General features: G+C 37.4%; 1 protein-coding gene across 1 annotated transcript in view; it reads left to right on the plus strand.

Annotated features, from left to right (window-relative positions):
* GABRA2 (gamma-aminobutyric acid type A receptor subunit alpha2) overlaps positions 1-26,067 on the plus strand; it is a 128,532-nt gene that overhangs the window by 88,484 nt on the left and 13,981 nt on the right. Inside the window, exon 9 of the mRNA XM_077757825.1 lies at positions 25,731-25,933. Within this exon, the coding sequence (XP_077613951.1) occupies positions 25,731-25,933 (203 nt within the window). The remainder of the gene's footprint in view (positions 1-25,730; positions 25,934-26,067) is intronic.

Consider the following 26,067-nt stretch of genomic DNA (forward strand, 5'->3'; position numbering starts at 1 on the left):
TCAAGAGTCTCTCATGGTTTGCCTCTTTCCCTCTCCCCCACGATTTCCCCTTTCTTCTCCCCCACTATCCTCCGTTAAGTTCCTCCTAATCCTCCTATACATGGAAACATATGGTATTTGTCCTTCTCTGCCTGACTTATTTCGCTCAGCATAACACCCTCAAGGTCCATCCATGTTGCTACACATGGCCAGATTTCATTGTTTCTCATTGCCATGTAGTATTCCATCGTATAGATAAACCACATCTTAATCTATTCGTCTGTTGATGACATTTAGGCTCTTTCCATGTTTTGGCTATTGTTGAGAGTGCTGCTATGAATATTGGGGTCCATGTGCCCCTAGGCGTCAGCACTCCTATATCCCTTGGGTAAATTCCTAGCAGTGCTATTGCTGGGTCATAGAGGAGTTCTATTGTTAATTTTTTGAGGAACTTCCACACTGTTTTCCAGAGGGGTTGCACCAGTTTACATTCCCACCAACAGTATAGGAGGGTGCCCGTTTCTCCACATCCTTGCCAGCATCTAGAGTCCTCTGATTTGCTCATTTTAGCCACTCTGACCGGTGTGAGGTGGTATCTCAGTGTGGTTTTGATTTGCATTTCCCTGATGAGGAGGAATGCTGAGCATCATTTCATGTGTCTGTTGGCCATCTGGATGTCCTCTTTGGGGAGCAAAGGAAACCATCCACAAAACTAATAGGCAACCGACGGAATGGGAAAAGATAGTTGCAAATGACATACCAGATAAAGGGTCAATATCCAAAATCTATAAGGAACTCACCAAACTCCACCTCCGAAAAACAATCCAGTGAAGAAATGGGCAGAAGATATGAACAGACACTTCTTCCTGATCTGTAAACCAGCTGCTGGGATCATCGGCTGCTAAAGATCCTCTGTAGCCCCTTCCTCTGGAGAATCACCTTTGGGCAAAAGCAAGTCCTTAGAATTCATCCCTTCTCAGCTGCTTCAAGGACATTATTCCAACAATACCTCCCCATTCTCGCTAATGGCAGCGGTGTCTGATCCTTTCTCACCAGAAATACAAATACGGTGTTATATACCTCATCTTCAAACCAAATTCCCATGACTCTACTAACCCACTATCTGCCACCTCATTTTACTTCTCTCCTTTTCAGTGTTTTACTTGGAAGAGTTATGTTTATTTAAATGTCCTCAATTTTTATTCTCCCACAATCTCTCAGACCCACTCAACTTAAGCTTTTGTCTCCATTGTTCCACCAAAGCTACCGCTGACAAAATCCTCATCATTGCTAAATCCAGTGGCCAGTTCTCAGATCAATTTACTTGATCTAACAGCCTTTGAAAGGGTACTTTCTCCCCACTAAATGAGAAGGCATTTGTTGGAAACGATTTCTTCATTTGGTTTCCAAGATAGCCGCATGGTCTTGAGATATCCCTTACTTTTCATGTCTTCCAAGTCTCCTTTGCTTCACACTCTTTCCCAGACCACTTAGATATCAGAGGGCTCCAGAGCTCAATATTTAGCCATTCTCTTCTCTATATTTCCTACTTTGGGTGAACTCATCCTTTATCATGGAATGCTGCAATTTTCATGGAAAAGTTACCAAATTTATATTTTCTGTTCAGACCTCCTCCCTCCAATTGTCTTCCTTATATCTCCACTTGGATTTCCAGTATACATCTCAAATTCACTATGCACAAAACTGAACTTTCATTCCTCCTCTCCTTAAAACCTGTAACCTTGTTTATACCCTAGATTCAACCACCATCATTTCTCTCCTTGATCACTGAATGTCTTAATCTGCTTGGGATGCCACAACATATTGCCACAGACTGGGAGGCTTAAACAACAGAAACTTATTTTCTCATGTTGGGAACCATTCTGAGCCCACTAGTCGAGAAAACTCCTGGTGAGGTTAAAGCAAGTTGCACGGTCTCTTGCCATCAGATGGCAACTGATATCCACCCCCACTCAATTATTTCTGCTTGAGCACTGGCCCCCAAGGTACCTTGTCAATTGGTACTGGGAGTGACTTGTCCCCTTATTCTGGTCCTGGTATGATGATTGCACCTTGTGAAGGAACTTATTGTGGGAACTTCTTTTTTTGATTATGGAAAAAGACATCGTGTCTCCAGCAGGTCCTGTTTCCCTCTATACTTCCCTTGAGCTATAAACAGGCTAATGACCCTTACTCATAAAAGATTGACCTTTACATGTACAATTTTGTTTCTACCATTGCATTAGTCCAAGAGGCTCATACAGCTCAACATGTAAATTAGCTACCGAGAAATGTCTCTCATGCCCTAGCTATTCAAAATATCATAAAACTAGACACAAAGGTAAATGCACTCGAGGAGGCTATTCTATGTATTGGAAATGAGCTAAACTCTTTAAAGGTATGGTTGGCTCTCCGGTGCCATAAAGAATATAACTGGACAATTAAGTCTTGCCTGGAGACAAAGAGCCTAACTTAGAGAGAAGGAACAGATAAGAGCAGAACATAAGTTACTGCATATACCTTTTCTAACTGGGGATGTATAGCAGTCCCTTCCCTGAGGCCTACATTCCACAAACACCTTCTCTTACCCTGGCAGCTGTGATGGGGATGGATAAGAGTATCTACAACTTAACCTATTACTTAATCTTAGCGTTATCAAAATGAATACATTATCATGCCCACTATAATTGGGGCAGTTCTGCAAGAATACTTCTGTAAAACCTGTTTCTGTACATTTTCCAAAACATCTTACCACAGAGAACTATCTGTTGTAAAAATTCCATTTTCTGATGCCATGTTAATGTTTGACCCATAAACAAAGACACCAAAACTGACAGGACAGAGATGCCTGCCTGGTGATCAGAAAGAATCTTGGGGTTCTCTCACTCTCTCTCGCTGACACCGTCCATCCTTTAGGGACCCCTGGACCTGGCCAGAGCTGGACTCTGGCATGCTCACAATTCTAGAAGCTAAATATCCATGATCAAGGCCCAGCAGGGTTGGCTTCTGGTGAGAGCTTTCTTCCTGGCTTACAGATGGCTACCTTCTCATATGTCCTCACCCGGCCTTCACATGGGGCTGAGGGGGGAGGAGAGAAAAACAGGGAGGACACAAATCCTATTGAATCAGAACCCTATCCTTATGACCTCAATTAATATTATTTACTTCCTTAGAGACTCCATCTCTAAATACAGCCACACTAAGCATTGAGGCTTCAACATACGAACTTTGGAAGAATGTAAACATTTAATCCATAACACTGCACTAGACTTTTTATTGTTTCTTGCTTCCACTCTTGTGGGTCTTTGTTCCCAACATGGTAGCCAGAGGGACACTTTTGAAACGTAAGTCAGATCATGTCACACCTGTTCTCTAAACCCATTGGCTCACCAATGTACTCAGTGAAAATGAAAAGCCCGTCATAAGTCAGCAAGTCTTAATGCAGTATGGACTCCTTTCACCTCCAAGCTCTAGTTCTGCTACCCTTCTTATTTCTTATCCTTCCCCCGACATCCACACTGGGCTCCTCCTTATTCCATAAACATGCCAGTCATTCACTTATGAGCTTTGTCTCTCTTACTTCCCAGACCACTCTTACTGCAGATACCTGTGTGCCTCATTCCTTCAATTTCCTTTGGGCTTTTCTAGACTGTCCTTTTCTCAAAGAGAACCACCTAGCAGTCTAACTTAACTTTGTAAACTACTTCCCAAAACTGTTTCTGTTCTCCAGTCTACTCTAATTTTTCCTCCATTGCACATATCATCTTTTAGTATGTTATAGAAAAATATTTTTTATAGAATTTGACTCCCCCTCTAGAATTTAAATTTCAGGAGTGCAGTTACTATTTTGCCTCTTTCTAAATGGATAGAAAGTAAGTTGAACTGAGACAATACGTAAATGCAAACTGCTTTTAAATAGATAGACGATAGATTTAGGTAGACAGATAAGCCTTTTTCTTTGTGACTTCAAAAAGAAGAAGGCAAAACTAAAATCATATAAACTAAAAAGTAGTTTCTTAATTCTTTAAATTTGGAAGTGAGAGGGCTGCTTCCAAAAGAAGGTTGAATGGCTATTGGGAAAACAATTAATAAAAATCATCCATTGCAATTGGTCAGCTAATTGTGTTTAGAAGGAATACAGTACAGAGGGCTGCAGTCACTCTGACACTGACTAAGATCAGGGGTTCCCAAGACTAGCCTCAGCTTTGATAACACACTAGAGCTTACAAAATACACTGAATGCTGTCATGTGCATGGTTATGGTTTATTCCAGGGAAGAGGTACAGACTAAAACCAACCAGAGGAAGAAGCGCATAGAGTGTGGGCAGAGTTCAGATGCAGAGCTCCCCTTGTCCTTTCCACGTGGAGCCATGGACAGCACTGCTTTCCTCACATCGATATGTGACCATACATATAAACGTTGCCCATCAGGAAGGCTTACCTACACTTTGGTGTCCAGAGTCTTTGCTGGGGCTCTGTCACATGGGTGACTGGTCTTGTGGCTGATCTCAGCTTCCAGTTGCTTGGAAGGACAAGCTAATGTGGTATAATAAAAACAACAAACAACAACAACAACAAACCAAAAAAATGCCATCCTGGGACTCCTGGGTGGCTCATTTGGTTAAGCGTCTCCCTCTTGATTTTGGCTTAGGTCATGCATGATCTCTTGGTTCATGAGTTCAAGCCCCACATCAGGCTCTGTGCTGACATCATGGAGCCTGCTTGGGATTCTCTCTCTCTCTCTCTCTCTCTCTCTCTCTCTCCCCCCCTCGCCCCCTCCCTTCCCCCCAATAAATAAATGAACATTAACAAAACAAAAAACCTGCAGCCTTAAATCCAGTTGTTACTGGCTGGCTGGCCCATAGCCCCCAGGCAAACAGCCACCCCTCTCAGTTGTGTTATTCCAAGGCCTAGACATTTCCTCCCAGAAGCTGAGGACAAAGGTCAAACTTCTCTTTGGATATGGTTAAAATTCTTTATTAAACATACATTACACATCATGAAGCCAAATGTTAAACAGCTAATTATTAGATTGTCATTTAGAGTTATCAATATACCTGTTTTCTTCATAATTTCGTCAATATTGTTTCTAGTCTTCTTCCTCCCTTCCCCATTCTTACCTTCCCTTTAGGCTGTTTCCCCCATCATTGTCTAATTCTCTCAACATTTAGTCCTACTCTGGGGCATTCCTTTCCCCTTAACAGCATGTTCAGCAAGTTATTTAATATCAGAAACATCTTGTCTACAGTGGAATTGGTGAGTGAAAAACCTGCATCTTCATTTAGTTCTAAAAAGCTATACACAAAATGGGCTTTGTGCACCTGCTATGTGAACATATGAGCTACATACTGTAGGTGGTCACAAAATTGGTACATAAGAAGAACATCCCACTAGAACTTTGGGAGACTAGTCACCTGTCAGGCAGAAAGTTCCTTAATTATGAGGTGATTGTTTTTCAATAAATAGAGAATTGTGATCTGAAGTAATGAATATAGATTTTTTTCTTTAATTATAAAGCAGCTAACACTATTGAGTGCTTACTACGTGTTTGAAAAAATACTGCATTCGGAACAAAGAGAGCTTAGTCTGTCTCTTGTCAGGTCCTGTCTCTGCTTCTAGATTAAGCAAGTGTGGAGCCTCCCTAAACACCATTTTCTCCACTGTAAATGGATGTAAAATGTGTGCCTTCTCCCTCATAGTGGTGCTGAGAGGATCCATGAACCAGTATATGCACAGGGTTTCTAAGTCTTAAAAGTAAACCTATACTTTTATTGCTTTATGTATTTAACAAAGAGCAACTTTGGGTATTTTCTGAGAACCAAGGATACTGTAGAAGGTTCTTTGAATCCAAATCGTGTGTGTGTGTGTGTGTGTGTGTGTGTGTGTGTGTGTGTGTTTCTTTCTTGAATTCAAATTCCTTTGGCCAGAGCTTATAATCTCCATTTCTATAAGGTTTCAACTACTTCCCATATTCGTATACAAGACCATTTCTTTCACTTTATCTGAACCAGCTGCTGAATACCGTAGAGTTACATAGGACATAAAAGATGGTAGATAGATGGATAAATAGATTTTTGCATATACTATATCTTTTATTATCTTTATGTATATTTAATGGTGGGCACATATTTATATATATAGATGCTTCAGTCATTTTCATTGTTTAAAGAAGGGTGATTGTAAAAAATCAGAAAATTTGGTAAAAGAGGAGTCCTTTTCTTGCGTGGCAACACTGAACCGGAACTGAGTAGCAACAGCCCCTTCGGACATGCAGTCTCTAGTCTGCCACCGCCCCTACTACTCACTACTCACTGTTGCCCACCCTGCCTGTGTATTTTCCCTGCCTAGTTCCTATGGACATAGGAATTTGCAGCCTATGATGAAGCTGTGAAGAGATAGGAAAGAACATTCCACATGAACTAGACAATCAAAAGCAAAGAGAGAGAATGTTGAACTCACAGAAACAGAGTGGAGTGATGGCTGGCAGGGGCTGGAGGGTGGGGGAAATAGGCAAAGACTAGTAGGAGGGCACAAACTGTCATTATAAGATGAATAAGGGTTGAAGGTCTGATGTATAACATGGTGGTTGATAATACTGTATTGTATTGGTATTTGCTAAGAGGCTAGAACTCAAGTGTTTTCCCCCGAAGAGAGAGGAAAAGGTAAATAAATATGTGAGGTGATGGGTCTATTAATTAACTATGGTGGGGATTTCACAATGTATAGCAATTCATCACATGGTACATTTTAAATATGTTATGATAGTATTTGTCAATTTATGCCTCAGTAGAGCTGAAAAATTTTAAGGAAAAACAGAGGGAAAATCAGAAAGTCACTTGGCACAGCCTTGGAAGGAGACATAGATGGTTTTAAATGGAAAGTAGCAAGAAGGTGGCCGAGGAAGTAGAATGCCTGGGTGGTAACAGGAATTGATACCAATGAAAGAAAAGCCTGCGCAGGACAGAAGCAGTCTCTGCAAAACGCATCCCAGATCCCCGTCTTCCACAAGGCTTGGGCTGCGGAGAGCTAACAGGAGGCACACCTGGCAGCCCAGAATTGACTTTGGCACAAGGCAGCACATGCTAATCAGCAAGCTGCCAGCCCACCAGCCGCCCTCCTTCCCGCTGTCAGAGACGCATCCCAGTCAGCCACTGCCAATTAGGAAAGTGACTGAGGCAAAATACATTAATAAACCATGGCAAGGAAAATTAGAAAGCTTTGCTAGTTCTAGTCTAGAGGCAGATTTAGAAGCTGTTTTGGGAATCTAGGTGGCCTGGTTAAGCTTGATTGATGAGAGTGAATTATTAGTAAGGGCACGGGAAAAGAATTAAAAGTATATCCTGTGGTTTTGTCTGGCTTCTTTTAAGTTGTAGATTTTGTCCAGGGTGTATAAATATCACCAATAGAGTTATAGCCATCCAAATCATGAGGGCAGGTATTCCTATCCCATTGTCTACCTCGAAATCTATGTAATCACAATAATGAGGAAAAATATAATAGCATTTATTGCATACTTTCTGGTCCCTCATATACTCTCTTAGGCACTTCAGATTTACTCATTATTTAATTCTGAAAAGAAAACAAAAACCACAACTCCAGATAGGAAAGTAATTATCCCCCCTTTCAGACAAGAACATTGAAACCTGGAGATATAAGCTACTATTTCATTATCAGACAGCAGGTCAGTAACAAAGAATTTGACCTTATAGCTCTCTGATTCCAATGCTTTCACATTTTCTACTGCACTGTTAGGCTGTGAAACTACTTTTTCCTTCTTTTCCCTTTTTCTTTTAGAGCCTGAAGTCAGAAATATCCTAGGTGATTTCTTCATACAGCGGTAATTTCTGTTTGAGAGTCAGGCTTACTAAACATAGATCAGAACTTGAGGCGAACCTTCAGATTTGAATTTGCCAGTTAACTGTTAGTATCAGCAGTTACTTATTAAGTTATTTCACATTCCTTGCTTGCCCTAGTCCTTGCCCCAGAGTTGATGCAATCTGATTATGGCACAGCATCTAATATATTAAATGGCTTTTCAAAGTTCCGCCCCTCCAGGTGTCATATTCTGGATTTTTAAGCAAAATTAACTGGGTTAACCCAGGTCTTCAAAAGTATTAGCTCCTTAAAATAACATCACCATAGTCATTAGAAACTTCTGTTTAATTCTAGGTGAAGAATTTGATTACTGCTTTTGACTGCAGTCTATGAAACCATTTTTCTATAATTTACATTTTCTCTGAGCTCATCCATGAAAGCTGATATCCTTATAGTACATATGAGGGAGAACTCAGGTGTTTCAAAAGGAGGGCTTTTTATTTTAATTTTTTTGTGAATACAATTTTGGTTTCTTCCCTTAAGCTTTGCAATAACAAAATGGAAACTAATGACTTTTATACTCTGAGTATTTTACTGTTCACACAGGTTTGGGTCATTAAATATTTAGTTTCACTAGAGCAAAATTTTGAGTGGGTACTTATCCCTAGTTTTTGATCTCTCAAAAAAATATCCTAATCTTTCAAGGAAATGATTTCCACTTGGGTGACTTTTTTGTGATAAAATTTTTTTAATAATGCATTATTCATCACAAATAACATACTATCTCCCCAGCTAAATCACCTCAGGGAGCTATAAGAAGTCACCAACACTATTAACATTTGAATAGTCACTCTGCATTTTATGGCAATGCAATTACAAGGCTGAAATAGTAAAAAGATTTGAAAACAATGGAGAGTTTATACAGGATAGTGTTTGATGCAGTCTCCTGTTCTCTCATTGCCTTGTTGTCATCATATTGAATATATTATTTTCTTTTAAACTCATGAAATCAGAATATTACTGTTTTAGTTCAGGCTGCTTCAATGAAGTACACAGACTGGGTGGCTTTCAGAGGCAATAGAAATTTATTTCACACGGCCTGGGAGGCTAGAAGTTTGGGATCTGGATGCCAGCATGATGGGGTTCTGGTGAGGAACCTCTCCTCAGGTATGGACTGTCGACCTCTCATTATGTCCTCACTTGGCCGAAAGAGAGAGTTTAGCTTTCTGGCTGCTTCTTATAAGGGCACTGATCCCATTCATGAAGGCTCCACTTTTATGACCAAATCACCTCCCAGAGTTACCCCTTGGTAACACTGGGGATTAGATTCCAACATATGAATTTGGGAGGAACACAGACATACGAATTTTGCTGCCCAAAACAATTACTGCGACATTTACAGTGACCGCAGACTAGATTCTTATTTCTTAGGTAATGAAGTAGAGGTGCAGAGATCTCAGAGCGGTCCTCGTGGCCGGCTATATTCAACCATTTTTAGATCCAGTCTTACTTTCATCCAGAATTCCTACATCATCCCCAATACTGTTTGTGCTTAGATGTGAACCATGCTAGGTTTCTTAGAAATCACCACTCAAATATAATAAATTATGATTGGTGGATGATCCTTACAAGACACTGGTCTTAAGTCATAATGACACTCCTAAACCCATGTTACAGCAAAAGGCTATCAAAATATGCCTAATCAAAGAGCTGAATCATAACCTTTTAGAAATCACTGACAATAAATCAAGTGTCTGGAAATTTCTAGGAGCTAAAATAAACTTAAACTACCCAAACTACAACAGTGTCCCTGTGGGTGCTGACTTTCGATTCACTTTTTTTGTCTTTTTTTTTTCTTTCATAGTTTGTTGTCAAGTTGGTTTCCATGTAACACCCAGGCTCATCCCAGCAAGTGTGTCTTTTGATTTTACTTAAACCACCACTAGATGGTACTCTTGCATCCTTGGTTTAGATTCTTAGCTTCTTTATTCATACCTTGGGGGCCTTCATAAACTCAGAAATAACAGAGAAGCTAGCACCCTTTGTCTGACAGGTTCCAAAAGAGGCATTTGCTGATATCATTTAACGTTCAAGCATATAAAATACATAATTCCCATTTTAGAGATAAAGTCACTGAGGCTAAGAGAGAGGGAAGGGAGAATTTAATATTTGTTGAGCAATTCTGTGTCTATGCTTGTACCATCCTCCCAAATCCATAAACAAGACCATTTCCATTTTGCAGATGGGGGAGGGATCAAAGCTTAGCAAAGTCACCTAGCTGCTGTGGTAGAAGCAGAATCCAAACTCTTGCCTGATTTTAGTGCACATTTCTCTGTGCATAGCCACTGCTCAAGCAATGTAAATACTCTAATGCATGATATAACTTTAAAATTTCTTAAGATCTTAGGGGCTTCAGCAGTAAAATGCAAGTGTTAGAATTCATGATCTTGAAAATTACATGATATGGACATACAATTGACTTTGAAAGAGGATTCTATTTATAGCTTAGGCAGTGTAATTTAGTAGCATGGGCTTTTGAGACAGACTGCGAATTTTGTATCCCACTACCCCTACTTGATCATACTATGAACTTCAGTTAGTCAACTCATTTAACCTCAGTCTCCTCAACCACAAATGAGTATGATGATAATACCTGTAGTAGGTGCTTCTAAGTGACACTTTTTATTGTCCTTTCTGGAGTAATATAAGATTATGAGACTTGTGTGCACAAGATTTATACTATCTTTACATCACATTTATATTACAATGTTCTGATTAAACTTACGTTTTATTTTAAAGCTTACTCAATTCTTAACTTGTATTTTACTTCTTAAACAACTACAAATATGGTCCACCGCTGTTACTGTTCAGTGTTTAAAAGTTGTTCTTTCAATCAGTGAACCAACAGATAATGAGTATTCACTATTGCCAGATTCTGAGTTAGGTGACAGCATTTTAAAAAGACAGACTGAGTCACATGCCCACAAGCAGCTCAGAGTGTGGAGGAATGAGACAGACGTGTAAATAAGTAAGTGAAGTAAAGGATTATGGGTGTCAAGAAAGAAATATGTTAAAATAAGGTAAGAGCAAAAAGAGGAAACTATTATATCTGAGGAAGAAGACCTCAGAGAAGCCCACAAGGAAGAAAAATCAAGTCAAGCCTCTAATTTAGTATGATGGGAAAGAACATATTCTAAGCAGAGGGCACGTAGTCATCAAAAGCAACGTGAAGCATATGGAGAACAATAAATTATTGATGGGTTTATCTTAGGTATAGGATTCCTTTATTTGTAAGGATGGTTAGACAGGTGGAGGACAGTTCCTGTACAGCCTTACATCCTATGCAAAAGCCATGGAAACTGCATGGAAACTGCTTGAAGGGTGTTTTAGCAAGGGAGTAAAATTGACATATTTGAACTTGGAGAAGAGTCTTATAGGGAATATCAATAAAAAGATTGAAATGGTATGAATGATACAGGGTGATTATTAAGAGATAATTGACATCATCTGGGTGAGAAATGATAAAGGCATAAAACAGGACAATGGATATTGGTGGGGAGAGAGTTACAGACAAGACGTGGACACTAGGGAGGGCTGATGTGCAGGACCTGGTGGGTCTGAAGGGTTTGAGGGATGTAGGCATTGCAGAAAACCCCTAGATTCCAACTGAGTGACTAGATAAATGTACTGTTTTTCCCTACAACAGAGAATTATGGAAGACATCGTAGATTTTGGTTCAGTTGTGATGGCTTAAAATTTGAGATTTCTGTGGGACTCCTCTGTGTCAGATTACTAGCAACGTTTTCTCTGCTCTCCTTGCCCCTCGTCTACCTTCCTTCATTCCATTCTACACAGTGCAGCAAAAGTGATCTTTCTGAAGCTCAAATTCAGTTATATAACTCTCTCCTGCATGAATCCTTTCTGTGGCTCTGCATTGCAGCCACTGATGGAAACTTTCACCATGATTACATCTGTGTGAGACCTCCCTAGCCTAACCCACTATGAACCCTCCTTTTGCTATGTTGACCTACATCAGACCTAGGAACATGTTTTTCCTTCACTAAACATATTCCCCAGACTTTTCAAATCTCCTTTTATGTATTGCTACTTCCTGGAAACCTCCTCTTACTCCAGAATATGAATAGGTATCCAGAGGGAGTCTTAGAGCACCCGAAACCTTTTCAATAATTTGCTCTACTGTCTGTGTAACATCTCTATCAATTATCTGCACCTTCTAGTAGGTTATATTCTCCTTGAGCATTTAATTCATGTTTTTTATATAGTCATGTTTAATGAAGTGACAGGCATGTAGTAGACTAAATACATTTTTAATGAAGAAATCAGTGTCATTTAGAAGATTCAATAAATTTTTATTGAGTCCATGTGGAGATATTCAGGAAATGTTCAGATATTTGGGACTGGGGCTCATGAGATATATTCTTGAGGATCTTCATGATATGGCTTAGGAAATAGGAACAAATGATATTGTCAAGAAAGAGGAGTAACATAAGAAGACTAGGAGAGCAGCATGTTGCTTTGTGGAATATGAACAATTAAGTGACCAGTGGTAAAGGACAGCTACAAAGAGAATGGAAGAGTAGTTAAAAGACGGAATGTTCATGGAATACTGGTAGCTGTGGAGTCTCTCCTTAGATGGGACTGCACTGTTTGGAAGTGGGCCCTGGAGCTGTCTTGAAGCTTTATTTGCACAGCCAGCACATGGATAGCAGGAGGCCAATGTATGTCTGTTCAGTTTAGTTGTATTTATTGGGTATTAGGACATGTTAGAGGGTCAGTACAAAACACTCCTTTCTTCCTTTCCCAGATTTTCATAGGAAAATTTCTGGACAGTCACAGGTATACATCTGTCAGAGATGATTGTCTTTTAATAACTTACAGAATACTAGAAATCTTGATTCTATCAGTGTACACCAAATCAGGACTACCTTTCTTTGCCTCTCTTATTGCTTGATGTAGTTGTATAACTAGTTCTCAAATACATAGGAGCAAAAATTAGATGTATAATCTTCCATTTGTAGTCTTAGGCTCAGAAGCATGCCCACAAAGTGAGTGGATATGGCTCTCCTCCTTTCCCCTTTTGTTTGCTGGAATGCAGATCAAGTGTTGGCAAGCCCTCTCCAACTTCCAGAATATGGGCAATACCTTAAAAATGGAAAAAAATGTCCTTGGATGCCTTGGTGCTTAGCTTAATAACTTTCTAAGGTTTAACTAAGGTTAACTTATTAATATGTGTTTAATATTACATATATATGTATGTATATGTATTTATATATCCACACTATATACCAAATATTCTCTATATACTACATATACACTATTATATATACAATATTTTGAATGAGGTTATTGAACACATAAAATGTTTACAAAAAACTCTGTTGCAATGATCATACATACTCTCTAATCTTAAATATTACAAAGCATCCATTTTCCTAGTAATTGAATTCTGGAAAAAAAAATATCTGGCATTAGGCTATTTTTATGTATTGATATATTTAACTTCAAACACACACAGTCATAGGCACTCATTTCCATGTCTATATCCAAACATATAGGTATATTTGCTTCATAAACTATATTTATTCATTCATTTAATGCAAAAATATGTGCCAGGCACTATGTCACACCGTTCAGACACAAGGTAAACAAGAAAGATATAATCCCTACTCTTCACAGAGGTTACAGTCTGTTTGAGGAGATGGGAGGGGAAATATGATATGTTATGTTCTGGAAATATGCAGGTGCACTGTCTGGTAACATGGAAGGAGCACTTAACCCACATTTGGAATATTAACTGATCCTCATAGCTTGAGGATTTATTACTGATTCCCCAGAGTCCCTGAATACTCATATACATTATCATGTATGTACTATTTTATTCATCATGGTTGCAAATAAATTTTAGTCTGTATCTATGGAGGTTTTAACATACTACTAATTTAATAGTGTATATTGATGTTAAATTAGGGTTAGTAACATTACTGTATGAACTTTCTTCTTCCTTTCAATCTTAAAATATAATTTTGAGTTTGCTTATGGTTAAGGAATTAAATAATTGGCCAGATTTCATAAGTAACACTTTTCCCAAAAATATAATCAAGATGTTAATGTGTGTGTTTGTTGGGGAATGGAGTATTAGGTAAGCTAATTGAATAAATTAGGTATAGAGGATTAAAAACTTGGTTTTTCTTGAATTTTCCTATTTTCCACAAGTAATTTTAAAATGATGTAAATACAGCAATACTCTCATATTATAATTCATTTTGATTCATGTTTATATGCTTTCAAAGTTCCCCTTTTAACATTCATTTAGCAGGAACACAGTGAACTGTCAGAGCATCGATGTTTCAAATTTAATTATGCTGGCCAATTCAGAGATTTGTGAATTTGCCTTATGACTATCAGTCATCTCCTGACATCAGTTCCAGAAGGTTGCCTATATTATATTGATTGCTAAATATTCCCCGGTGTTTCTGATTATCTGTTAAACTCAACTGCCCAGAACACAACCAGAAATTCAGAAGTAGAAAAAATATAAACATCTGACTAATAACATGGGAAGTTATAAAAAAAATCATGTATTAAAATCAAGGTCCTGGGCTTCGGGCTTCAGCACTGACATGTGAAGAGCTTGCAAGTTGTCACTGTCATCCTTGCAACAAGAAAAAGCTGAGCAAACTGAAAATTAAAGACTTTTATTGTATGTGTAAGAGAATCAAGGTGACAGGCAAAGTGTCATCGCAAATTGTGAAGAGGCAGGCACATTCAGAGAGATGCAGCTAAGATTTTTTTTTTTAACCTGAAAGAGATGCTACTAAAGCATCACACATTGGTAGAGGCACTTACATGCTCATTCTGATGAATTGCTGGAGCTGGAGTATGGACAAGTATAACAGTGAGGAGCTCCTAAGGCCAGAGTTTCATGGTGGAGTCCAGCAGGTTCATGGGCATTACCTCGAGGAATCCCACCAGATTCTCAAGGTAAAGAGCTGAGAAATATGCTTTCCTGACTACTGTGGCAGAATAAGAAGCAAGAAAGAAGAATCATTTTGAAATACACTCAGAGCCTTATCCATAATGGAAGACATGTCCAGGGGAAGGGACTGGCCAGAGCCTCGTCCCAGCCAGTAGGTGGACATTCCTCACACTCCAGCCCCTCTAACCTCACTGCCTCATCTAAGGGGTGTGAACTCATGAAACACTGTCAACAGAAATGAGAACCTCAAGGAAATAGATTGGGCATGCCGCAGCCAGGGAAGAGAACAAGGAGAATGGGGAATAAAACTGTACCAGAGGAGACACACTTGTGAAGATTACAGCCTAACACACAGGCCCACTGGAAGACGGAGATTCAATCAGAAGATTATAGAACAGCCCCCCTTCCTTACACCTTCCTACCACACAAGCAAAGCTCCAGGAGTGGCATAGCAATAGCTTTTAGCAGAAAGATATGAAGACAGACTCTCTGGGAGGAAGAGTACTTTGAGAAATTCAAAGTCAAGAGGGGAAACCACAACAAGAACACAAAAGGAACTTGGATCCCGTGACACCTATAATGATAGCAAACATTAAACACAACCACCCTACAGCTAGACTAACATAAATCCTGCACTAAATAGCTGCTTATCTCAGTTCCTGTTACCCAAATGAACATGGTCAAATTTCAGTGAAACAGTTATCAGCCATGTGTATAAATTATATCTCAATAAAACTTGATGGTGGGAGGACAGATGAAAAAAATTAGAAGTCACGCCAAAAGAAAAAAAAATCAAAACAGTTGAAAGGGGAAAAGCAGACCGCAGAACCAGACTCAGTTATGACAGAGATGTTGGAATGATTAGACAAGGAATTAAAAATATCTAGGATTAATCTGTTAAATCAGTTAATGTCTCTGATGGAAAAAGTAAACAACATGGAAGAGATCAGTAACGTAAGTAAAGAACTGGAAGCTCTAAGAATCAAAAGGAGTGATCTTACATAAGAAGTGATCATGACACTACCTTGCTTAAAATGAACAGTATAATGGTTTCCCATTGCTCTTGAAAGTTTTATGACCTTAACACCATCCAACAGGTTCTGAATTATCTGACTCTTGCCTCCCCCTCGAGCCTCATTGTCCATGAATCTCTGATCTGTTTTCCTGCCTTCCAGGCTTCTTTCTATTTCTCTTAAATGCTTTCCTTATGTCCTTGGCTTCCTATGCATGTTCTTACCCCAGTCTAGTATTATCATCCCTTGCCTGATGACTGCTTTAACTTTTCCCCTTATTTTCTTAGCGAAGCCTAACTCAAATTTCCAGACTAGGTAGATCACTTGATTACAGTTCATCATAGACCTTTGCCCAGTTATGATGTTAGGTTACTCTGTGCTCTTTTAAAAAATATATTTTTAACTTTTATCTTTTTTTTGGTTTTGCTCACATTCCATTCACAGCTCTACCATGTGCAGCACAAAACGAGGACTAAATGCTTACTTGTGTTACAAAAGAAGGAATAGATTCCTTGCAATCATTCTAATAAGTTAATGCTTATCAGTTGCAGATCATTGGAGAAGTCGTTTCAGTAAATATTTATTAATTCATTTAAAAGCTATTTAATGACCTCCTACTCTGCTGAGCACCCTTTTATCTTGGGGATGAACAAGGCTCTACTCCATGTAGTTTACTGGAAGGATACAGTCATGTAAGCCAACAGAAAGTTCAAGAAGGACATGATTTGATGGAGCTATGGGTAGGACCAGGTCACAGGCACCTTTAGGGGTGAAATCCTGCAGAATAAGCAGACTGCGCTGTGTACATAAGCATTCGCAGAGGGTGCGCTCCCAGGTGCAGGAATCTTTGCACTTGTGTTCATTGGTATGTTCCCAGAGCTTGCAAAAATACCTGGCATTTAGTAGGCACTCAGTAATGTACTTAGGGAAGGAATAAGAATTAGATGTTCTTCAAACAGAGGAATGAGTAAGAAGGAAAAGATCCTAGGTAGAGGAAATAATATGTTACCTAGACTGACAGATTACCCAAACTGAGGAAATAGGTCACTGAAGCTTCAACCTCGGATATGAAAACGGCTTCCTTTAGGTCATAGGGGCCATTTTTTTTTTTCTGAGAAAAGGGCTTCAGGAAGAAAAGGACTGGGGAGAGGGATATGAGTTTAAATGTATTAAGTCCAGGGTACATTCAGGTAAGCAAAAAGAAAAAAATATATAATCTTTCACAATATTCTGTACACTAGAAGTCCCCTTTCACACATTTTCTTCTGGATTATAATTGATGGCTTCTAAATTCTCACAAATTTTAACTTAGTGGAGTTTGAATTAATTAGGTTTTATGACAAGATTTGTTATCTAAGTTCTCATTTCTGTGCCTAACACAAAGTTTCAATGTTTTTATCATTCAGATGTAGTACAGTTGTGAGTTAAAATTGCAGCCTTAAAAATGAAATAAAATAACATTATAACCTTATAGTGCATATATTATTCTATTTGTAGTGTTAAAAAAATCTAGCACTTTTGTTTTCAGAGTGTCTGGGGTTTTGTTTTTGTTTTTTTGGGTTTTTTTGTTTGTTTGTTTCTGCCATTTCTACCAGTAACCAGCAGGTGGTATCACACAATTTTACATTTGTGTTCTGTTGCAGTTGTGACTGTTTGGTTTCCAAGACTTCCATCCTACACCCCAACCACAAACACTCACACACAACATTTGATGTGGATAAAAATCTAAAGGGGGATTGTATTGTATTGTATTTATTTTGTTTCATTTCATTTTATTTCATTTCTCTGATTTAACTCTATCTTGACTGTGTTTTCAGGGCAATATTTTTCTGCACATGCACTGAAGTATCTTTTTATAATAGAGACGCTGCTTTACATGCAGTAACTCATTTGATCACTATATCATAATTATAAGAAAACACTATTCTTAATCTTCACTTCACAAATGAAGATACTGTGGAACCATGGGGCTAGGGAATTTCCCCCAGGGTCACAAAATTAAGATTTGGCACCTGTCCATGGAGCCCACAGTGTCAGTCTCTATGCTGAAATCACTCCCCCTGATTTGATTTTATTCTCTCAGCACATATTTGCAGCCAACACTTAGTGTTCCTTTACTTTGACACTATTTGCTCAGCTCCTATGAGTTGAGGTCTTGGCACTTATACCTTATAAGAAATATTAACATCAAATAAAACCAGAATATCAAAGAGCTGCATGTCAGATATTGTCTGTGTGTGGGAAATGTTTACATATATTTCACATACATACATAGAATTTTAGTGCTAAAAGCACTTTAAGATATTTGCCTTTTATTTTACTGAAAAAGAAACTTAAGTCCCCCAAGGAAGCATGGAGTTATGGCAGTCACACAGAGGAGATAAAGAAAGAGATAGTCTGGTGAAGAAATGTGGGAACATTCATTTTTGGAGGCCTTAGTAGGTATAGAAAAATGCCCATTGTTGGTGGACAGGCATGTGGAAGGTCTCTGAGCTTTCCAGTCAGTGCACCTCTTTATTTAACGCCCAGATCTTGTATTTATAGTGTGATGGGTGCAGGCAAGGCTAAACTAACAGACAGAAGAGCTGGCATATGAGAATCACAGCCTTCCAGTGAAAAGAAAAAAGGGGAAGGAGGGAAAGAGGTAGAAACTCATAGTCAGCGTTACCAATTTTAATCAAGATTACCCAATCGAATGAAAAAAAAATTAGATATAGGGAAGATTTGATTATGGTGAAAAATAGCCTCATAGTAGACTCATTGAATTGCTCTAATGTTTTAGTAGTTTGAATGACTGAACCCAAATCTACTTTTAAAATAGCAGCGTAGAATTAGAGTCATAGTTAAATTTGCGGTTTGCCATAATTTGAACTTTATATTTTTGATTAATCTTCTTTAAATTAGTCAGCATTAATGTTATGATCAATCATTCCCAGAAATTCACACTTGAGTATCCCTTGTTTAAATTAAAATTCTTGGGTTTTTTTGTCTTATCACAAAAGCAAGGCAAGTTCACTGTAGAAAAAAAGGAAAAAAGAAAAAAATGCGTTCCCTCCAATGTTAATTCCCCAAAATAACTAATAATACCATCTTAGATGGTATCCTTACACATTTTATTCTTTCATGTTTTTCTAGAAAATATCAAAGAAATGAAACAATAAAAAATCAGTCACAAGTCCATTTTATATTTTATCCATCCAAACCACATATTACCTTCTTCCCTGAAATGGTAACTGAAGTGTCCTTTTTAATTTTAGTTTTTATTTACTAAGCTAATGCAGGGTCTGTATTGATACACAAATCCAAGTACATGTATTTTCATGAAAATTGAGTCATGAACTATTTTTAAGCAAAATGTATTGTAGATATATTTGCAACGAATTAACAGCTCTACTTTACTCTTTGGAATATTGTTGTGATATTACTAGTGTAGGTAATCAACAAATTATTAAACTATTTTCCAATCAATGAATATGCCAATATTTGCCACCTTTTTACTTTTACAAGATGTGTTCATGTGAAAAGCCTTGTGTATCATTTATCACTTTATATTTTCTGTTGTCATTTCAGTAAGATAGATTTCTAATAATAGCAGTAGTGATAACAAAAAAAGAAGAATTAAAATAGCTAACATTTACTGAATACTTCTAATGTGCCAGATTTTGTGCCAAATGCATACTTAACCTTCACAACATACCTCTGAAGAAGGTAGAGTTTATAATTCTGTTTTGTATTTGAGGAAAGTAATCGTTGAGGAACTTGCTCTAAGTCACAGAAGAACAGCAAATAGTGGATCCAGAATTCAGACCTAGGCCATGTGACTGTGAGGCCATCTGAAGATATAACAACATGGTTAACTCATATTTTATACTGCCTTGCCCCATCTAGAAGAATTGCCGGGGCTCCGGGTAGATACCAGCAAAAATGGTGGAGTAAGAAATTCCAAATAAAAGCCTCCTGGTATGAGGGTGAGGAAATGGAGCCCATTCAGAAGGTATTATCATCACTTTATGGTGCCTCCCTAGAAGACATTTGCAAAAGGCTTGTCTTTGTATATTACCTAACTCAGAATTCCCCTAGTGCAAAAGTTGCTACCAGGGAGATGCCACTGAAAGTATTTACAGGCAGATGTTTCATTGCTTCTGCCTGAGGTGAAGGATGACATTTGGAACAAACAAGAAGTTTGAGAGGAAAGGCTAAGGAATGAATTGTACAAAAGTGGTTTCAAAGCACTGACATGTATTTTAGAATCTAAAAGCCCACGTGCACACACAGAGCTTTGTGAACACTCAATAAAGACCCAAAAAGGCCTGACATTTTCACCTCTTAAGCCCTAAGAAGCAGAAAGTGTATGCTAAAGTAGAATTGTAAACTACCTGGCTGAAATTTGAAGACCTATCCCAACCGACACATAGAGCCACTTGACAAAGACTGAGGAAGTTTTTTGGTTCCAGGTATTTAAGGAAAACTGCTAATCATCAGATGGCCACTACACTAAAATAAACAAACAGAATCCCAGAGAACTCAATGGCCCCAAACAAAAAGAATCAGACTTTACAGAATTAGCTAGGAAAAGTCACTAGAGGCACCTGGGTAGCTCAGTTGGTTAAGCGTACAACTCTTTATTTTGGCTCAGGTCATGATCTCAAGTGTTCATGAGTTCAAGCCCTGTGTCAGGCTCTGTCCTGACAGGGCGGATCCTGCTTGGGATTCTCTCTCTCCTTTTCTCTCTGCCTGTCCCCTGCAAGCATGCTATATCTCTCTCTCTCTCCCTCAAAAATAAATAAACATTAAAAAAGAAAAGTCACTAAATAAGCAACAACAAATACCATAAGCAACAATTAACAACAAACTCTAGACAGGGCAAGAATATGATTTCCAGAATTGCCACATTAATATTCAAAATGTCCAGGATACAACAAAAAAATGTGAAGTATGCAAATAAAAAAAGAAAATTTAGACTACTCATAGGGAAAAAAAAGAAATTATACCTAATGAAAAGTACAATTGCACTAAGTAGATAAAGACTTTAAATAAGCTATGTTAGATAAAATAGCAGAGCTAGGAAGCCATGACTAATGAATGAAAGAAAAGTATAATTATGATGTCTTATTAAACAGAGAATATCAGTAGATAGAAATTATAAAAAGGAAGCAAATAGAAATTCTGTCGTTCTAAAGTACTATTACTGAAATGAAAAGTTCACTAGAGAAACTCACTAGATTGAAGCAATCAGAAGAAAGAATCCGTGAACTCAGAGATAGGTCAAATAAGATTATTGAGTATGAGGAACAGAAAGAGAAAAAATAAAAGAGCCTAAGAGGTCTGTTGTACATTATCAAGCATATCAATGTATGTATAAGGGTAGTCATGGAGGAGAGGAAAGAAGGGTTAAATATATATATGAAGAAATCATGGCCCCAAACTTTCAAATTTAATGAAAAATACTAATCACATTGCAAAAGCTCAATAAACTAGCAATAGAATAAACTCAAAGACAACTAGACACATCAGAATCAAACTGGAAACACAAAGAATCTTGAGACTGGCAAGAGAAAAATGCTGTCACGTAGAAAGGACCCTCAATATGATTAACAGCTAACTAATCCTGAGAAAGTGTGGAGGGCAGAAGGCAGGCAGCAGGATATCGCAATAAAAGGCTCCACAGGAAAAAAAAAAAAGTTGTCAGTCAAAATTCTATATCCATCACAACTATTCTTTAGAAGTTATGATCACAGTAAAAACAAAAATCAAGTGAATTTGTCATTGGCAGAACCTTCATACAAGGAATGCTAAAAAGAGCCCTTGAGGCAGACATGTAAGGAACTGAACAATAACTCAACTCCACAAGAAGAAATAAATAGTATCAGGTGAATATAAATGGCAGTTTAAATATATTTTTTATTGGTCAGTCCCTTGTTTCAGTTTTGGAAGACAATGGCACAAAACAATAATTGTACATCTGCATTGATGGGCACAAAATGTATGGAGAAATAATTTGTGATAATAGCATAAAAGAGTGCATGGAGCTGTAGAAGAACAGTTTTCTGTATACTATTGATATTTGCTTGGTATTAATGCAAACTAGATTGCTATACATTTGAACCTCCAGGGCACACCTTAAGAAAATAACTCAAACACATATAGTAAAAGAAAAATAAAAATTTAAAGGAATTAAAATATTACACTAGAAAATATCTACTTAATGTAAAAAGAAGAAGTGATGGAGGAATTGAAGAATAAGAAGATAAAATACCTATAGAAAGTGACAGAAGTTATCTTCTTCCTTAGCAGTAATTATGTTATATGTGAATGGATTAAACTTAACCAATTAAAATGCAGAGAATAGAAGAATGGCTAGAAAACAAAAATCAAAACACAATCCAACTCTATGCTGAGCCACAATCAAGTCCCAATACATTTAAAGACTGAAATCATATAAAGTGTGTCCTCTGACCCCATGGCATGAAATTAAAAATCAGTAACAGAAGAAATTTGAAAAGGTATAAATACATAGAAATTAAATAAGAAACTTATAAATAACCATTGGATGAAAGAAGAAATCACAGGTGAAATTAGAAAAAAACTTTAGGATGGTGGAAATGAAAATACACCATACTATGACTTGTGAGATACAACAAAGCAGTTCTCAGAGAGAAACATACAGCTGTAAACAACACCACAATTAAAAAATGTTTAAAAAGATGTCAAATCAATAATCTAACCATCCACCTTAAAAATAGAAAATAAAAGCAAACACAACCCAAAGCAAGAATAAGGGAATTAATAGAAATTCGAGGAGAGATCAATGGAATAGAGAATAGACATAACAGAGAAAATCAATGCACAACTGTAAAGATCCACAGAATTGACAAGCCTATAGCTAGATTGAACAAAAAAATAAAAGAGAAATCTCAAAATGTTAAATTTAGGAAGTCAGAGGGTACAACTGACCTTATGGAAATGAAAAAGATTTTAAGGGAATCTGAACCATTGTATGCCCCCAAATTAGGAACGTAGAATAAATGGACCAATTCCTAGAAACAACAAATCACCAAAAATGACTCAAGAGTCTCAACAAATCTATAGCAAGTAAAGCCATGAAGTGAGCAGTAACAACAAAATATTAATAAAAGTCCAAGGCCAGATGACTTTGCTGGTAAATTTTACCAAACATTGAAAGAAGATTTAACACCATTGTTTCTCAAACTTTGAAAACAAAAGTGAGGGACCTTCTTGACTAATTCTATGGGGTCATTATACCAAGAAAACCAAAAACAGACAAAGAAATAACAAGGGGAAAAAACAGTAAACCTCTATAGATCCATATCCCTTAGAAATATAGATGTCTTCAACAAAACACAAGCAAGCTGAAACCGGCCACATATAAAAAGGATTACATGCAGTGACCAAAGGGTTTTATCCCAGGATGAAAGTTTCATTCAACATACAAAAATCAATGTAACAGCATATTTATGGAATATGGAAAAACACACAATCATGTCAAAACACTAAAAAACAAAATATAACATGCTTTCATGATAAAAACACTCAACAAACTCACATGAGAGAAGAACTTCCTCAACCTAATACAAGTGGATCTAAGAAAAGCCCCCAGCTAACAGCATACGTAGCAGTGAAGATTCTACCATCAGGAACATGATAGGGATGTCTGCCTTCACCAATTCTACTTATACTATAACTTGGAGCCAGTACAGTTAGGCTAGAACAACAAATAGAAACCGTACAATTTGGAAAAGAAGGAGTAAAACTCTATTAACGGGTGACATGATCTTTTATACAGAAAACCCTTAGTAAACCACATAAAAACTACTAGACCTAACACATTCACCAAAGCTTCAGGGTACAAGAAAGAACAACACAAAAAATCATTTGTGTTTGTATACCCTAGCAATGAACAATCTGAAAAGGAAACTGAGAAAATATTTCCATTTCCATTAGCATCCAAATAAATACAATACCTATGAGGCACGTGTGTGGCTCAGTCAGTTAAGCATCCCACTTCGCTTCAGGTCATGATCTCTCGGTTCACAGTTCAAGCCCTCTGTCTGACTCTGTGCTGACAGCTCAGAGCCTGGAGCCCGCTTCAGATTCTGAGTCAGTCTCTCTCTCTCTCTCTCTGCCCCTCCCCCATTCATTCTCTCTCTTTCTCTCTCTCTGAAAAATAAAACAGTAAATTTTTTAAAAAATAAAATACCTAAAATGCATTTAAATTTAAAAAAAAACTTAATGTTTATTTTTGAGAGAGGGAGAGACAGCTGTGAGCAGGGGAGGGGCAGAGAGGGAAACCCAGAATATGAAGCAGGCTCCAGGCTCTGAGCTACCAGAGCTTGAACCCAGGAACCACAAGATCATGACCTGAGCTGAAGTTGGATGCTTAACTGACTGAGCTACCCAGGTGCCCCTAAATCTTTATGACCTTGAATTAGACAACAGCTTCTGAGATTTGACACCAATTTGTAATCCGTATTCAGAAAGGATGTCCCTACATCCTCTCCAACACTACCATAGTATAAATCTTTTGAAGTTTGCTAACACTTTGGTGACTATATTGTTTTAAAAAGTCATCTTATTATCACTTTGTTTATATTTCCTTAATTGCTAAGGAAGTTAAATATATTTTCATATATTGATTTATCATTTGTTTTGTATTTGTGTGTATTTGTGTGTGTGCACACATGCATTTGTGCAAGCACATGGGCTGGGGAAGATGTGGTTTTGGTTGTGGATATATGTGATTGTATCTGTCTTGTTTTCTATTTATTTATTCTTCTGTACCCAGTTCTCAAAGGAATATATCTTCACAGTCTAAATCCTTTCACTTTGAGGCATGAAAGGGCAATGCATTCCTGTAAATGTGTTTTTTAATATTGACTTAGTAGCAGGTCAAGGACTTTTCTATTTTTTTCCCCTGCTAGTACCATCATATTCCTAGACACATTCACTCATGATCAAAGAATTATTGCTATTTTGAATTACTAACTCTCATCTAGTAGATGAGAAGAAAAAGGTGCTGTATTTATCCTAAGGGAAAACAAAAAATACAATACAACTTTAGCATATGAATGAACATTTCTTTAACATTTTAAATCTCTTTTAACTTAATGTATACCCTATGTACATTATTAAACTTCTATTGGATCTCTGATCAAACAGGTAATTGCAGACATTTGACGGCTGATGTTGCAGTTACCTCCTGAGTTATTGCTTTCTTTTTTACTTAATCATTATGACTTCCCTGACTACTGGCAGAAAAGCTTTACAGTGAAAGGAACCAAATTATTTTTTAAATGAACAGAGGCAAAAATATTCCTTAAATGCAATGATTTGCATTTTATAAGATTTAGGGTTTAGTTGCTTGTTTTATTTTCTACAGAATCTAAGCTTCATTATGAAAGAAATGATGTCCTCACGATGCTAAGCAATCCAGAATTAATTTCATATTTAGGTAGCTATACTTAGAATGAAGAACTTCTTAATCATAATTCCATTGTGATCACTGGTATGAATGATTGGTCCATTGCTTAGCATGTTTTAAATAAATGATGAATACATTCATATGAGGCTTTGTGTGGGATTTTTAAAAAAATAATGTTAATGCACAATGGATCAATTTAAAGTACCTATTTTCCTCCTAGGAAATTCTACTTCACTTATCACCAACCTTTGTAATCTTAACAGTATTAAAAAGAGAAAAAAGAGATTTATCCCAATAAAAATGCAAACTGAAACCATTTTAGAGTTATTACTTCAAGAATTACAACAGCCATTTGTGATAATTAACTTTGCACTGTTCTTCCATTTTTTTAAAGTGATAGAGTAGTTTTGAAAGTTGCTTTGAAAAAAAGAATATTTCCACTGCTCTCTTGTTTCTGTTGATGTTTTTGGTTCCTGTCTTTCTGCAGGAGTAACAACCGTTCTAACAATGACAACTCTAAGCATCAGTGCTCGGAACTCCCTCCCCAAAGTGGCTTATGCAACCGCAATGGATTGGTTTATTGCTGTTTGTTACGCATTTGTGTTCTCTGCCCTAATTGAATTTGCAACTGTTAACTACTTCACCAAAAGAGGATGGGCTTGGGATGGGAAGAGTGTAGTCAATGACAAGGTAAGTGAGAATTCCCCAACAGATTTAGTTTGTAACAAATAAGTTCCTAAAAATTGACATTAAAACATTCAAATGTAAATTATGTATATATATACACATATATACATATATATATATATATATATATGAGTCAT

Source organism: Crocuta crocuta, unplaced genomic scaffold, assembly GCF_008692635.1.
Source record: "Crocuta crocuta isolate KB4526 unplaced genomic scaffold, BGI_CrCroc_1.0 scaffold282, whole genome shotgun sequence".
Classification (NCBI taxonomy): Eukaryota; Metazoa; Chordata; class Mammalia; order Carnivora; family Hyaenidae; genus Crocuta; species Crocuta crocuta.